General features: G+C 38.8%; 2 protein-coding genes and 1 long non-coding RNA gene across 6 annotated transcripts; 2 read left to right on the top strand and 1 right to left on the bottom strand.

Moving 5' to 3' along the window:
• The first annotated feature begins 2,811 nt into the window (after window positions 1-2,811).
• mob3c (MOB kinase activator 3C) lies at window positions 2,812-7,603 on the top strand. 3 transcript variants are annotated; one of them, XM_005479107.4, is made up of 5 exons: window positions 2,820-3,139; window positions 3,430-3,561; window positions 4,756-5,369; window positions 6,206-6,408; window positions 7,169-7,603. In XM_005479107.4, exons 3-5 carry the CDS (start codon window positions 4,952-4,954, stop codon window positions 7,196-7,198), a joined length of 651 nt encoding a protein of 216 aa, XP_005479164.1. In that variant the 5' UTR covers window positions 2,820-3,139; window positions 3,430-3,561; window positions 4,756-4,951; the 3' UTR covers window positions 7,199-7,603. The 3 variants fall into 3 exon arrangements, with proteins under 3 accessions (XP_025758598.1, XP_005479164.1, XP_025758597.1); XM_025902812.1 differs by lacking the exon at window positions 3,430-3,561; XM_025902813.1 differs by lacking the exons at window positions 3,430-3,561; window positions 7,169-7,603 and having other exon boundaries at window positions 2,812-3,139; window positions 4,756-5,365; window positions 6,206-6,392.
• LOC112843798 (uncharacterized) lies at window positions 6,677-7,818 on the bottom strand. 2 transcript variants are annotated; one of them, XR_003216310.1, is made up of 2 exons: window positions 7,696-7,818; window positions 6,677-7,162 (listed from the first exon to the last, which is right to left on the bottom strand). It is a non-coding gene; the product is annotated as an uncharacterized LOC112843798 (long non-coding RNA). The 2 variants fall into 2 exon arrangements; XR_003216311.1 differs by having other exon boundaries at window positions 7,705-7,815.
• A 33-nt stretch (window positions 7,819-7,851) lies between these two features.
• mknk1 (MAPK interacting serine/threonine kinase 1) lies at window positions 7,852-15,024 on the top strand. Its single transcript, XM_003440011.5, has 14 exons — window positions 7,852-7,995; window positions 8,605-8,667; window positions 9,150-9,252; window positions 9,374-9,472; window positions 9,550-9,647; window positions 9,813-9,892; window positions 9,993-10,066; window positions 10,179-10,283; window positions 10,390-10,445; window positions 10,542-10,637; window positions 10,755-10,949; window positions 11,980-12,144; window positions 12,251-12,294; window positions 12,622-15,024. The coding sequence occupies exons 2-14, from the start codon at window positions 8,614-8,616 to the stop codon at window positions 12,839-12,841; spliced, it is 1,389 nt and encodes a 462-aa protein (XP_003440059.1). The 5' UTR covers window positions 7,852-7,995; window positions 8,605-8,613; the 3' UTR covers window positions 12,842-15,024.
• Window positions 15,025-15,359: the final 335 nt, after the last annotated feature.

The raw sequence follows: 15,359 nt of genomic DNA, 5'->3' as shown, positions 1-15,359 counted from the left end.
TTTTTTTTTAGTTGAGCTGGTTCTATTTGCCCAAAGCAGTCACACACTCCTGGCCTTTCAAAGTGAAAACAGTAGATGCATTCAAATCTCCTGGGCAGCAGAGTCCTGGTGGTGAGATTTAACTATAATGACCATTGTGGAAGATCTGTAGGCTTCCAGCCAAGCCATGACACCACATATCAGACATGTGCTCTACTTGTGGTGTAATGAATAACCTGCAAATCACCTGTAGTAGGCTCAACACCTTGCCTAGAGCTGTAGTCACGAACTGATGACCTTTGTTCTTAGTGGGGTCCATACAAGCCAACATTACATCATCATATAAAACATCATAAAGCAAATTATGTAATGAATTCCAAGAGTGAAGAAATTGAGCAAAGCTTAAAAAAATATTATAAATAAACAACAATAAAATTAATGTTATGGTCAAAACCATAACTATAACATTTATGTGTGCATGTTTGTTAATTTAGGATTGTTTAATTTTTTTTTTAACTCATCCTTTATTTAATCGGAAAGTCACTTGAGATTAAAATCTCTTTTTCAAGGTGAATGTGGCCAAGAAGGGACACCATTACAAAACAGTCAGCAGGTGGAAACATAGAAATACAGTATAAGAGACATAAACATAAACAGAGTTTATACAGTTCTGAAGGATTTGAAAAGGTCTTCTCGACCCTGCGGGTTAGTAATCCAAAACAGTGAAAATTCATGTTTGACCATGTTTGAGAATAATATTGTAAATGTATGACGTCTGCTTGAATGTACAGTTTAATTTGAAACAATACTTTTCGCTTTTGAGCTCCAGAACAACAGAGTACTTCATGCCAACATGAGTGAAATTCCATGATGAAAGCAATTAACCAGATGACACTGTGTACAAATACTGCTGTTAAAACTGGATTAATATTAACCACAAACTCAGAGCATGTAGGTTTATCTAGCAATAGTTCAAGATACATCACACCAACAGCTGTACTAAACTGTAACTCTACAAAATCGTGTGTTTTATACATTTAAGGCATTTATTTTTGCTTTAATTTTTTTAAAGGTTAAATGTGAAAAAATTGTTCTTTTTTTTTTTTTTTTTTAAAGAAAATCTACCTGCTACATTCAAGGAGTGGAAAAGTATATGGTGCTCAAGGTGGTGTGTTTTTAAGAGAATAATAGCAGAGCATTACACTAAGTGATGGTATGAGGTAGGTGAGGAAATGCCCGACTGGTTCAACTTCCTCATCTGTCACATATCTGGATGATGACAGTCACTCTGACATGGAAAACTAGAGCAAAGGGCCAGGAATAATCATAAATGCACACCTGCTTGATTCATCCATTCTTTTCTGTGTATGTCACGGAAAAAATATGAATAACATTGTAAACAATCATTACATCGGAATCTACTTCAACTTAAGGGAAGGAAATACATTTCAGAGTTTGAATTATTTCTCTTTAACATTCTGCTTTATTATTTATTTATATTGATGAATATACTTTTTGAATAACCCAGATAAACGAGTTGTTCGAATGCTTTTGGTCATTTGACACACAATGATCAGCTGAATAAATAAACTATAATAATGTAAATGTAATAAGCATACACTGATAATTCAAATGTGCCAGAAAGTTGCTGATTCTTTAATACATGGACATTTCTTTTCACAATATTGGAAACAATGCTAACCATTACACAGCCGCATTCAGTTATTGGAGCAGCTTAATATTTTATAGTTAATCTTCAAACCTAGAAAATGAACCAAGGCCAACCTACATGTACTTTCTTTATGTATGTTACAGTAAACTTATGTTTTATTTTAGTGACTTTATATTTTATTGTTAAATGTATGGCATTAAAATACCAACAACAACAACAAAAACAATCTCACCTGTCAGTTCTTTTTTTATCAACTGACATGTAATCATGATTTAGTTATTTAAAAAGATAATCAGCTGCTCATCAGTAAATAGGGAATTTCCCTTGCTGATAACTGACTGATAGCTCTGACTAGCCTCTCGTTATCCACAGCCACACGCCATCATTACAGTCATGCTGACCTCAGGTGGATATGTTGGAGTACTGCAATTTAGATCTACCTTCCCCCACTCCCCACCCACCGTAAAGTTTTGACTGTATGGTCAAATAGACATATCAATATATTTTCACATATATATGGATTAATATGTAGGTATAGACACACAAACATATACATTTTTATCAGCTGGGAGGGAATGATTTCACAAAAAGTATAGACGGCTTCTTTTTGCATGGTGTAGACAGCCTGTGCACTTTAGTATCACCATTTTTCCCCAAGACAAACAGAGCAGCTATCACAAAAAAGGTAACCTTCTAAGGTCACAAGGAATTAGACTGTTAAAGTCACACGTGGCTTGTTTGTTCATGATTTGAATGCAGAGCTTTTTTAGTCCTTTAAAGAGAAATTGTGTCTTTCAAAGAGCAGTTTTTCCATGTAGGGAACGCACTGAATTCCAAAGCAACTTCTTTAAAAGGCAAAGAATTTAAATAATATGTTATTGAGACTTCATAAAAAATAGCCAGGCATCATGGTCGTGGACTGCCAGGCATCCAGAAATGTTTGTGGGATTATTCTTTTCCCTGTGTCCTATAAGTAGCTCAAGAGAAGGGATGTTTTCTCAGGACCTTTACCAGAGGGCTGGGCTTTGGTTGGATAAGAGGGTTGGCTGCTTTGCCTACAGAATGACAAGAAAGAAAAAAAATGAAAAAGAGGGAGGGCAGAGTCGGTGTTTGGGGAAGGCCTTTTTCAGCCCTTCTTCTCTTTCAGTTTATAGGTCCTCCACACACCCACCCACATACTGACACACACACATAGATAGCAGAACCTACTAGACAAAGTCAGGAAGTGACATCACCTACAGGAAGAGAAGGCAAATACTTTTTTTTTCTCTTTTAGTGTGTTGTCTGTTTTCCTGAGGGAAGTTGGAGCCCCTTAAGACCGTTAGCAACTAGCAGAGAGAAAATTCAGAGGACCTAGAGGGGGCAGAGTCACTGAAGCAGGCTTTCACAGGGAGTTTAGAATCAAAGGATCCAGACACTCGAATCCTCCCTGAACTTCCCACAACTCTCCACCACATTCCAAACACTCCGCTGCAGGATTTCGGCCAGGTACAGTGCACAGAGATTTTTCCATTCTGTAATGTCTTGTTTTGCTTTCCCACTGACAATTTGTTTCTTGTTGCTGCTGCACCACGAAATGAAAGACTTTCAAGAAATTGCAGTGTCTGATGGAAAATTGGTAGAAAAAGAAGAAAAAGAAGCATGCATGCGACATTACATGCTCTAACATGCTTCAGTGTGACTGCTGAGGCAAGTAGGGACAGAAATTGGTCAACGGTCACTTCCTCCTTCATACTGTCACTTTCTGTATAAATCATAACTGTTTTCGTATCCCAAAGATTTCCGAGATGAAGCTTTAACTGAACCAGTGTCTCTCAGAGTTTAGGAGTGAATGAAGCTCTGTCTAACTCTTGTTTGTTATGGACATATTCAGAGCTATCTACTGACCACGTATTCAAGTTCCCCCAGTGGTGAGTTTTGAACTGAGATCAGGCAAACTATGAAAGCTAGTGGAAAGAGCCAATGGATATGATCACATCTGTTTTTATTTCTAGCCATTGCCTTTTCCTCAGATTAAGACAGGAGGGACCCAAGTCCTCCAAAAGCTTTACAAACATGTGAGAGGCCTGTGGGTTGTGATTTTTTAGGTTATTTTGTTAATAGAAAGATAACAACACCCATATCAATATCACGTGATGGGAGTACAGACTGGCATGAAGTGACAGAAACATCTGCTAATTCAAGTCACCAGAGCCTCAGTTACAACCGTGGGAAATTCTGAATACGGCAGTTAAAAATGGGACTCAGGACACAATGCGGCTGCAGTATCATGTGTTGCAATCACAGCTGCTTTAATCTAGGTGTCAGATCTCTGGACATTCTTCCCACATCCTTCAAACGGTGAATAGAAATGTACAATTCAATTCAGTTTTGCCACATTAACGCGTTTAAAAAATATATTTGAGACTGTAAAATGTAACCGTCCATCTTCTTGCTTTAAAATAAATCCTCCAAGTTAATATTATATCAAATAAAATACGCAATCATTACTGCTTCATTACCATGACATTTAAAACCTGTGAAGTCATGCTCCCAATACAAGCAAATCACCAGGCAGATGGACAATAGCTTTGCACAAAAAATATCCCTAAACTTTTAATTTAGTTTCATATCCACTTTGTCAAACAAGAATGGGCAGTTTTCTATCTATATTTAGTGCACCCCCCACCCCCCCACAAAAAAAAGAAAAATTAAAGTCCTAGTTCTGCCTTTAAGAGCATTAAAACTATTTCACTCAGGACATTTTCTCTCACAGTTTAATCTTTAGTGGATCACAACATACCAATCATTTTCCCAGTTACGCCTGACTCAAGTGGCCTGACTTTTGGTACAGCAGACTGAAAATGTTGCTATTTTTACTGATAGCTGCAACTGAAAACTTTGCTTTAAGGTCATTTGGTTCACAAAGAGCAGCTGTGACTATAAAAAAACATTTTAGCTGGTCTTCTTTAGGAAAATGTAGGGTTTTTTTGTTTTTGTTTTTACTTTATGGTAGCTATAACAATTGTTGTCATTGAATATTGCATGAATTTTTTTACCTTTTATGTTTTATTCACCCCAAAATGACCACATAAGGTTTAACATGCCTGTTATTATCTTCACAGTGTCATCGCACCAAATGAAAACAAGAACTCCTTGCAGTCTTTACACGACAGTCGCTGACCACCTGTGACCTGATTCCAAGAGCTGAAATCCGACCGGTTCCCCTCTCCCAGGAAGGCTACACGTTCTCATACTCCAACCTAACTATTTTTCACCGTTGCGCATTCTCCCCTTATCTCAGGGGAAATAACTGAGTCAATGGCATTGTGTCTTGGTCAAGTGTTTAGCAAAGACAAAACATTTAGGCCAAAGAAGCGCTTTGAGCCCGGTACGCAGCGGTTTGAACTGTACAAGAAGGCCCAGGCTTCGCTCAAATCTGGCTTGGACCTGAGGAAAGTAGTTCAGCTCCCAGAAGGCGAGAACCTCAATGACTGGATTGCTGTTCACGTGGTGGATTTCTTTAACAGAATTAACCTAATCTATGGCACAGTGAGCGAGTACTGCAGCGAGCGCACGTGCCCTATCATGTCTGGGGGACTGAGGTATGAGTACAGATGGCAGGATGGTAAAGACTACAAGAGACCCACCAAGCTGCCTGCTCTCAAGTACATGAATCTGCTGATGGACTGGATAGAGTCACTAATCAATAATGAGGAAATCTTCCCCACAAGAGTAGGTGTGTGTGAGGAGTTTACAAATGAAACCATCGGACTGCTCTTGAGTGCGTAAGCTAATACATGACTGAGTGTTGGCTGCAGAGATTTTATATTAAAGTGTCAGCACAGAGTGCAGAGGTGCTCTCCTTCATTAAGCTCTCAAATGCAATGATTGAGTTCAAGGAGAGGTTAATTAGACAATAAAATGTTGACATTTAGAGGGGATTGTTGACTAGGTGATCATAGTGTTAAATTAGAGGTGAGAACTTCATGCGTCACAGCAGCGTGAGCTCAGAGCCTCTCTGTGGCGCAGTGGTTAGCACTGACATTCTGGGACTTCTCTTTTCTTATATCAAGCCTAGACATGCTAGTCAGGTATGATGAAAACTCAACATTTCCCACGAGTGTGAATGGGTTTTGGTTGTCTGTTAGTGCTTGACAACTCCTTCAGGGTGTTTCTGTCCCTCCCTTTGCTCAGTTATCACAATCCCCCATGGACCTGAGGGAGAATAAGACAGCAATACTGTCTTCGCTGCACCTTTGCTTAGAAATTAAATACGAATAATTAGATTGTTCTTCACGGGGCCTTTTCAGCTCTTCAGCACAAAACACAGATATTTTTATAAGGTCTTTTGGAATTGAAACACAAACTACTCAATAGATTATTTAGGAAATGAGGTAGATTAATAGCCCTATTGTAGATAAGCATGATTAATAATGCACTTTAAATCTGCATGCATGGTAAATCCATTTACAATTGAGTCCTACAGTTTCCTTTACCAAATCTATTATTTTATTAAACCAGCTTCTGAATAGAAGTCCTTTTATTTCTTATTGTTTTCCTTCTTCATCCTAGGAGTACCTTTCCCCAAGAACTTCCAGCAGGTGTGCAAGAAGATCCTGAGCCGTCTCTTCCGGGTGTTTGTGCACGTTTACATCCATCACTTTGACAGCATCTGCAGTATGGGTGCAGAGGCCCACATCAATACTTGCTACAAACACTATTATTATTTCATCTCAGAGTTCAACCTCATTGATCACTCTGAACTGGAGCCTCTGGTGAGACATCAGATGTATGAGTGTGAAGTGAGGATGCATATGAAAAAGAATCAGATGGAGGTTTTGTAACGGAGGAACTGTCAGTCTAGCAGAGAATATCTACCACCTTGCCAACTTTATCCCAGTTGCGTGAATGTTTGATGTGCTTATTGTTCATCTTTGAGTAGGTGTGTTTTCCAGTTCAGCATACATAAATAGAAGGCACCGACAATAAAAGCTCATAGTGTTCTCACTAAGATAATATATTCCGTATGACTCACGAATTTAATTAGTTTTCACTCAGTTTTCCATCATGAACAAAATGTATCCAGGAAATGGCTAGGTCTGATGAGAAAAGACTCATAAGAGAATCTGCTGACTTTGGATAGTCATGTGATTAAAGATTGTACTTGTTGCTGTTTTCCAACAAAGGAGCCTCTATCGCATGTGAGCTGATGGGGAATGGTGTTCCAAGTGTCAATAAAAAGCTGCAGTTATCATCATTACCACGCTTGGGCTGCATAATTCCCCCTGCAATGTGAAAACAGGGACAAGACATTAATGTCAACACGCTGCATAAAAGATAAATCTTTTGAATAGACCTTGTTTTATTGCCCCACCTTTTGTGCCCCAGGAAATTATGTTTGTTTTTAGTCTTCAAGGAGCAACTGCTTTCTTTCTCAGAATCGGTGTTCTCCATTATGACGGTGTAAATATTCATTTTCTCAAACAATATATTAGACTTGATCTATTAACATCTCCTCTTTTTCTTTTCCTGCAGAAAGAGATGACAGAGAAGATATGCAATTAGACAAAGCCACATGGACAAAGGAGTTTACATTATGACGTTATCTGAGCCCCTTGAGAAAACTTCCGCATCAAAACACTCCAGACAGAGTGTATGAGTGGTTTCCAAGCATATACGACATGGCCCATAAACTCAGTAGACTTCTGCAGATGGTGGCAAAGTTCCTTTACAGAACTTTTCACTTCACATTCATTATGGTGCTGTGAGTTTCCTCGTTATTATTCTGTATTGTTTTATACACTGCATCTCCTGTACTCTGTCTTTCCTCTTGTGCATGTATATGTTTTATCTTCGTGTAAGTTTTGATGCATTGTTTGTTTTCTTGTTGACCAGAGTTTGTATTTTGTACGATGTGTTTTTACTGTTTAAAATCTGATTTAAGGGCATAAAAGTTCTTCCCATCAGTCAGTCGCGTCCGTTTTCATTTTCGCAGCAGGATGGAAAAAGAGAAACCCAACAACAACAACAATAGATATAACATACTTATTATCATTGCTCACTTGCCAAACCTGTTACATGGATAAATAAAGGCCATCATCATGCACCAAAAATCCCCACTACGTGGACTGAGGCGTGGTGACGAACCCTGCCAAGTGACGTTGCATCAGTGAGGTCACGCTACCAATGGGAGAGGAGGGAATCCGGAAAGGGGCGGGGCAAACGTCTGCTCTCGCGTTTTCCCGCCCAGTACGTCATCAGCTGTTTGGACTGATTGATAACAGAAAGCAATGGGAGCTTACATCAGCTGTCACAGGCTTTGACTGCAGGGATTTGGCTGGCGTGGAGTCCACGTTAGAAGGGTTTGTTGCATTTGTGGTTTTATTTTAACGTTGCTTAAACAGTCTCTGAATACAGTTAGCAACTGGTCATGTAAATCGATTTAGTAGGCTATCTATGGGTTGTTTCTTGCTAGCTTGGGCTAACAACAGCCACCGCTAGCTCTGGCTTTTGTAATGCCGTAATGATCTTTTATACAGAATCCCCTCATGGTAACTAGGACAACGTTGCTAATGTTAAGTAATTATCTAAGTGGACGTTGTTGACTGTCAGTACACACAGTTGTTAACTTTAGTATCGGTACAAACTGCTGGTATAACTCCATTAGCTAACAGCTAATTATCAATGTTTTATGTTTTTTCTAACCGAAACATAGCATTTAACTAGTGTGAACTAACTAATTCAATAAACTTTGCTGTAAGTGAATATTCTGCGGTCATTTAGATGAACACTAAAAACACACTCAGAGCGATACACAATGTAATACCAAAGAGTGAAAGAAAAAGGAAACTGGAACACATAAGCTAACGCTGGGTGGTGTCTTCTCCATTGCTCTAGCCTTTTGCCTTATCACTGCATTGTATTTAGTTGTTACGTATATTAACGCGACTAACTATATTTGTATGTGGCAGTTGGCAGATATGGTGAGGCACAGCGTGATGACGGAGTTGCAACCCTTCCAGCCCTCCCTCCAGGTAGCTTTGATCTACTCTATGATTAGTGGTGATTCCAAAAGCTATGACTTCCTGAAACATGTCTGATAAGATAAAACGACCAGAAAGTAGTGCACAGTAGTTTCATCAAAGCACCATGCCCTGTTGTTTAAATGTTTCTGGTAAGGTCCAGATAAGGCCTGTCACGGGGTTTCCAGTATTATCATATTGACCACTGTTTTGGCAGATTGCCATAGGTGGTTGTAATGATCAAAATAGTGGTGATGCATCCCTATAACTGCAGTTAGCCATTTTACAATTGCAAGCCTATGATATGGATAGAACATTTTATTATATTATGGATTAGTGTTTATTTTTAGTATTTCTTACCAAGGCCGAAGCGAATTTTTCCTTTTTGCTTTTTTCATTTGCTTTTTCTCTACTGTACCAACACCTGATTACTCTGGCTGATTTTGCACTATTCCCTCCCCCTGTCCCCCATGTGGCCTCCTTCTCTGTAACAGGGTAACTCCCTGGCTTTGGGCCAAGTAGGGCAAAACTGTGGGAGCATTCAGGAGAACAGAAATACCTCAGAGGAGAGACAAAATCTTTCCCAAGACCCAGCAGGTATAAATGCTTTATTTTTTATAGCATTCCTATAGCTTTGTAAACTTTACAAAGCGAGAGCGCTGTGCAAAAAATTGCAACGTTTTAATTTGTGTGTAAGGATTCATTTCTGCCTCTACAGAGTGTGAAAAAAGCCAGCCAGTGAACATCCCAGATACAGGTAAACGAAAGAAGAAGAAAAGAACTAGAGCGACAGACAGCTCCACTGGCACTTTTGATGGTAAGTAGGCTAAAACTGAGACACATGCAGTACATGTGAAAGCAGGAAAATTGACCAACACTTTATATTTTCTTCAGATCTCTACAAATTGACTCATGAGGTGCTCGGCCAGGGAGCATATGCTAAAGTTCAAGGATGTATCAGCCTGCAGAATGGACATGAGTATGCCGTGAAGGTAAATAAAGGACAGTTTTGCCAAATTAAAATGTCATTTGAACAGGTTGGGTTGCTCTTTAATGGCAACATTTTCTTTAAAGCTGTACTACATTTTTTTTTTTTTTTTTTTTAAAGTCAATCAAAATGTCCATTGAATCACAATTTCTGCTGCTCGCCTTCATAGATCATAGAAAAGAGTGCAGGACACAGCCGCAGCAGAGTCTTTCGAGAAGTGGAGACTCTTTATCAGTGTCAAGGAAATAAGTGAGTTGATTTTTATCTGATTAATATTTTTTTTAAAAAGAAAACATATCCAGAATAAAAAATAAAAAAATTCTAATCACCTAAACATATCGTTGTTCAGGAATATTTTGGAATTGATCGAATTCTTTGAGGACAACAACTGCTTTTATTTGGTATTTGAAAAGCTGCGTGGTGGTAAGTGTGAATAATTAACACAGCATTTATGTAATGCAAACAGAGCTTTTTCCAGATGGCTCATTATGAGCGCACAAATATACCCGTGAGTGATTCTCTTCTCTTTCTGCAGGTTCTATTCTTACACATATCCAAAACCGAAAGCACTTTGATGAACTGGAGGCTAGTAAGGTAGTGAAAGACATTGCCCAAGCTCTCGACTTTTTACACACAAAAGGTAGGTCAAAATTCAAGCAGGTGTTCTGCTGAAATCCAAAGGAAATAGATGTTTCGTTTTCTTTCTTGAGTGTAAAGGTGACAGTGTTTTTGGTTTTTGTTTGCAGGCATTGCCCATAGAGACCTTAAGCTAGAAAACATACTCTGTGAATACACTGATCAGGTAATTGGCATTTAATGAGTTGAGAAAGGCATTAATTATCCCTTAAGGTTTATAATTTAACAACATAATATATGTATTTACTCTCTTTCTACTTAGGTGTCGCCAGTAAAGATCTGTGACTTTGATCTAGGAAGTGGAGTAAAGCTCAGCAGTGCCTGTACACCCATAACAACCCCAGAGCTCACAACACCAGTAAGTGTCTAATTCTAAATTAACGGCCACGTATAGACACATAATATTGTCCAATTAACTGATAAGGGATTACACTGAGTTGCCTCTTCTTTGTTTTTAATCTTCGCCCTCTCTCAGTGTGGCTCAGCAGAGTACATGGCTCCAGAAGTAGTTGAGGTGTTTACTGATGAGGCCTCCTTCTACGACAAACGCTGTGATCTGTGGAGCCTCGGAGTCATCCTCTACATCTTACTGAGCGGCAGCCCACCCTTCATAGGACACTGTGGCTCTGACTGTGGCTGGGATCGGGGAGAAAGATGCAGAACATGCCAGGTATGCCCCCTCCAATAAGCACTGTTGTTTAGTGTTCATCCCATGGATAATTGCTCAGCTCAGCAGTGTTTGCACCACAGAGATTCACTGTGTGTCCCCGCTTATCATTCTGAAATGAAGACATTATAAACAATATAAAACTACAGACTAGAGGTGTTAAAAGAACAACAATAAAACTAATAGTAATTTCGTAGTTTGTCTCCTTTAGCTGGCATTACAGCTTGTTCATCTTAATGCTGACCTCTTTGATTATCATGTCCATGGCAGACAGTTCAAATAAAATAACTAAAATGATTATTTTACACATTTCAGTTGAATATTTTCTGTTTTGCATAGTCTGGTTGTGTGGAGTTTAGATGGTTTCTGGGACGAGATGAGACATTTTAGTATCTGAACTTGGATTCTGGGAAATATAAGAATTTTTTTTCTTTTTTTGCTGTATACTGTCTTAATTAAGAAACATAATTAGTGATGTAGGTTGTAGGTTAAGTTAGGCTTAGATGTAGGTTGAAATCTCTTTTTAAAAATAAAAAAATTAGAAAAGCGGATGCATAGGAGCACTACGGCTGATTTGGCTTTAGCTGCTGACCCGTATGTCAAATGCTCTTATGTGAATTATTCAGAAAAGCCAAACACTTTCAGTACAGAGTTTTGGGTATTTTTTAAGTAGTAGAGTATTTGGGCTGAGAAGAAATGGGAACAGGTTCCGTAGGTTTACCAGGGAAAACCTTGTTTTAGCTTTCACTTCATCTAGATGGATTTTGTCGGTTCTTCTTCCATTATCTTAGCTTGAGCTGAGTTTTGGTTTATTGAATTTTGTGCTGCGTGGAGAAAAAGCTCACTTCTGTAAAGAACGTGGGAGGTCTGAATTTATAATGCACAACAGAATGACAACTTTGTAATGACACTATTACAAAGAATGAATGCAGCACAATAATGCACTATACATGGTGTGCGTGTGCGTGTGTGTGTGTGGAAACGATAGCATGTACTTATCAGTAGGCGATGTTATTTGATCCTCTCCTCTCAGAGTCACCTGTTTGAGAGCATCCAGCAGGGCAAATATGAATTTCCAGACAAGGACTGGGCCCACATCACAGTGGGCGCCAAGGACCTCATATCAAAGCTGTTGGTTCGGGACGCCACTCTGCGCCTCAGTGCTGCTCAGGTCCTCAAGCACCCTTGGGTGCAGGGGGTGGGTATAATTACATTTGAGCACTACTTGTCTAATGTTAGACAGCTGCAATTACTGTCCTTATTTTCAAGCTGTGAGTAATTTTTTTTCTTTTCTTTCTTTACAGAATGCTCCAGAGAGAGGTCTTCCAACTCCTCGTGTTCTGCAGAGGTCTGTCTTTATTTTACCTCTGTTTCTGTGGTTGAAGTAGAGTCAGACCTTTAGTGTTTGTGGTTTTTCATAGGAAACTAGAGTTTCTGCACATACCTTTGTTTATGAACAACTTTTTTGTTAAATTTTGAGAACAATTTAAGGTTCTCTATGCTTCAAGATGGGTTTTTTTTTTTTTTTTTTTTTTTTTTTTTTTGAGATGTAAAATATTTGGATAGATGAAATAAGGATCTAGGATACTATATTCTAATCACATTATTAAAGTGAGAAGTGGCAGAAGTGTGCTTAGATGTCTCATATCTTTTTCTGCCTTCTTTCTTGTTCTAGGAACAGCAGCACCAAAGATCTGACCCAGTTTGCAGCAGAAGCCATCGCCTTCAACCGGCAGCTATCCCAGCACGAGGAGCAGCGGGAGGACGTCGGAGCCATTGTTTGCTCCATGAGGCTTTCTCCTCCTTCTAACTCCAGGCTGGCTCGCAGACGGGCACAGTCCAGTGCTCTCCGGCACGGAGACTTTGCACCCGCTTCAGATGACACCACAGCCTGAGGGTCCTTAACTTCCTTATCATGTTATCTGAATAATTTTAGTTACCTTCTGTGTGGACTTTTATTTTTATAGGGAGCCTTGTAGGATCAGTCACACAGTATGAAAAGTGTTTCTGTTGTTGAAAGTCTTCTCCTTGGCCAGTAGTCTTATCCGTGAGAGTTTGAACATCAAGTGTGCAGTTAAACCTCAGCTTCCGCCTACTAATAGAAAACAGTAAAACTTCCAGGATTTGACCAGGAGATACTTTAAGCTGCCTGAGTATTTTTAGAAAAGGTTTGATTTTCTTTCAGAACAACTTTGTCTTTAAGAAATTTACATATTGTCTTCACAGGTTGGGTTAGTCATTGTTACCCAAAACACCAGAAACTGCTCTCAGTGCCAGCAGTTTTTACTAAAATACATATCATCACCAAAAACAGCATTTTAAGAATCAGGACAGCTACGCAGCAGCAGCTGCTGCTGCTTTAATGCAATATCGTCTTATAGGGAGATTTTTTTTTACTTTTCTTGTTTTTACAGCTGTGAATTAGTTATTTTATTTGAAAGCTTTTTAGTGACTAAAGAAAATGGATTTTTTGTTGCTTTTTTAAAGCATGTTTCCTTTTCTTTTTTATATACATATGATTTTTATGTGTGAATGTATGTGATTTAAATGATAAAACAGACAACACTTAGAGGAGTCTGAGGGTTAAACTGGGCCTTTCCCCTGTTTTACCTGTTGACTCTTTTGTCGAGCTGTGTCTTCATGACTACCTGAGAGTGTGGCTGGATCTTAAAGTTTTTTTTCTTCCTTTCTTTCATGTCAATACAAGCTACCTGCAGCACTGATGTACTTTAAAATAAATATCTTATTTAGTTTGCCCAGAATGGGAGGTTCTTGTGTTTTTAAAGCTTCACCAATGATATGATTTTGACACTTAAAAATAGTATTTATCTTTTCAGCGGTTTTGCTATAACTTCTCATTGGAGGTCATGTTTGGTGTTGTGATGCAGATTATTCCAAGAGGTTTGCTTAATTTCTTATTGTCTTAGTGGTCTTATATATATTTTTAAGTCTAAATTACTTGAAATGTGAAAATTGCATTTGTTTTAAGTTTTATGCAGTTCATGAGACTTAAAGCTGAACCGTGGGACTTTTATATATAATGTTAATGTGTACACACAAAGACTATTCACCGTGTGTGCAGCAGGTATGGTCTCTGTATTTTGTAATGTTCCTGATTCCTGGGCTGGCACGCTGGTTTAGATCAATCGGCAGTGACTGGGTTTGCCAGGGCTCGAGAGAGCTGCAGCTAAAGCAAATGGGATGGCTTAAAAAACTAGAAAGGGACTAAGAGAGATCTTTTGCTGCTTCAGATAAGTGTCACTGGGAGGGAAAGCGGTTGAAAGCCAGTAGAAACATTTAGCAGTGGTGAAGCCTTGTTCTAGATTTGCATCACAAGCACTTGTTGATGATATCTGTGTAATCTACCTGTTACAAGCCCTGCATGGCTGGTTTAAAGGGATTGGAGAATAGTTTATGTTGCACTAGTGAGATACGTGATTCTATTCTGTGAAGTGAGTTTAAAAAAATATTTTTTAACAGTTTTATATTGTCCCTGTGTGGTTTTTTTTTTTTTTTTTGATTTTGTGTCTGTGCCAATGGAAACTGTTATGGACGAACTGAGAATTCTTTCTGATTTTTATCCTTTAAGTTTTAAAAAAAAAATTTTTTTTTTTGAAGAAGCTACTTTTTCTTTGTTGTCTTATAATTTAGACTGTCTGTGTTTGAATGGGATCTCCAAAGGCTCCTGTTTACCATACCCTACAAAGTTTATGTGCCAGTGCTAACTCATTCCCTTATTTCACACTGTTGCCATGGACAACCCATCCCTATAGCAACTAAGGGCCTTCATAGGCTGGCATGAATTGATGGAGATTTGCTCAGAATGAATACACATGTTAGGAAACAACTGCTTGCTATGTTAAAGCCCCCACACTTCTTGTATGAATCATAAAAGAAGCTGTTTGTTTCCCTCCGTCTACTTGAAATGGCCTAGAATGAGATGCAGTAATTGGTATGCGATTATAGAGTCTCTCTGAAATGTGTCAAAGCTCATATGGGGTCCTATGCATAAAGCTCTCATGTGTAGAGCGTATTTTCACTGGCATGTTGTGTTCTCAATAAAAAGCTCTTCAGTGTCTCCTCTTGTCTAAGCTGTGTTACATCAAGACAATATTACTGTGCTGTGCACTCAAAGGTCTTGTTCACGAGAAGTGAGCAAATGGATTTTTGTTTTCCACTGCAGCAGATGTGCTTTAGTTTACAAAGATTTATTTCAGTCAGAAGTGATAAACTCATTGTTTTGGACTGAACAGATGAGGAGGGGACAGGAGATGGTGAATATCCTGTACACACACTGGTAAGAAACACAGATGCTGTGTCCTTGCTAAGACTTCTTTGAAAAGCAAAGGAGAAAGGAGCGAGGCCATAATCTCGAGCCTTTTTTTTTACACTTTAATAACCCCCAGGTTTCAC

This window comes from Oreochromis niloticus, linkage group LG23 (genome assembly GCF_001858045.2).
Source record: "Oreochromis niloticus isolate F11D_XX linkage group LG23, O_niloticus_UMD_NMBU, whole genome shotgun sequence".
NCBI classification, from domain to species: domain Eukaryota; kingdom Metazoa; phylum Chordata; class Actinopteri; order Cichliformes; family Cichlidae; genus Oreochromis; species Oreochromis niloticus.
Note: the sequence above shows the minus strand (reverse complement) of the source record. Positions and strands in the feature narration are given on the sequence as shown.

Excerpts from the sequence above, each read along its gene's own strand:
- mob3c (XM_025902812.1), top strand. The coding sequence starts at position 4,952 with ATGGCATTGTGTCTTGGTCAAGTGTTTAGCAAAGACAAAACATTTAGG. Across the intron at positions 5,370-6,205 it reads AATCTTCCCCACAAGAGTAG|GAGTACCTTTCCCCAAGAAC; the intron begins GTGTGTGTGAGG and ends TCTTCATCCTAG. Across the intron at positions 6,409-7,168 it reads ACTCTGAACTGGAGCCTCTG|AAAGAGATGACAGAGAAGAT; the intron begins GTGAGACATCAG and ends CTTTTCCTGCAG.
- mknk1 (XM_003440011.5), top strand. The coding sequence starts at position 8,614 with ATGGTGAGGCACAGCGTGATGACGGAGTTGCAACCCTTCCAGCCCTCC. Across the intron at positions 9,648-9,812 it reads GACATGAGTATGCCGTGAAG|ATCATAGAAAAGAGTGCAGG; the intron begins GTAAATAAAGGA and ends TCGCCTTCATAG. Across the intron at positions 10,284-10,389 it reads CGACTTTTTACACACAAAAG|GCATTGCCCATAGAGACCTT; the intron begins GTAGGTCAAAAT and ends TTTTGTTTGCAG.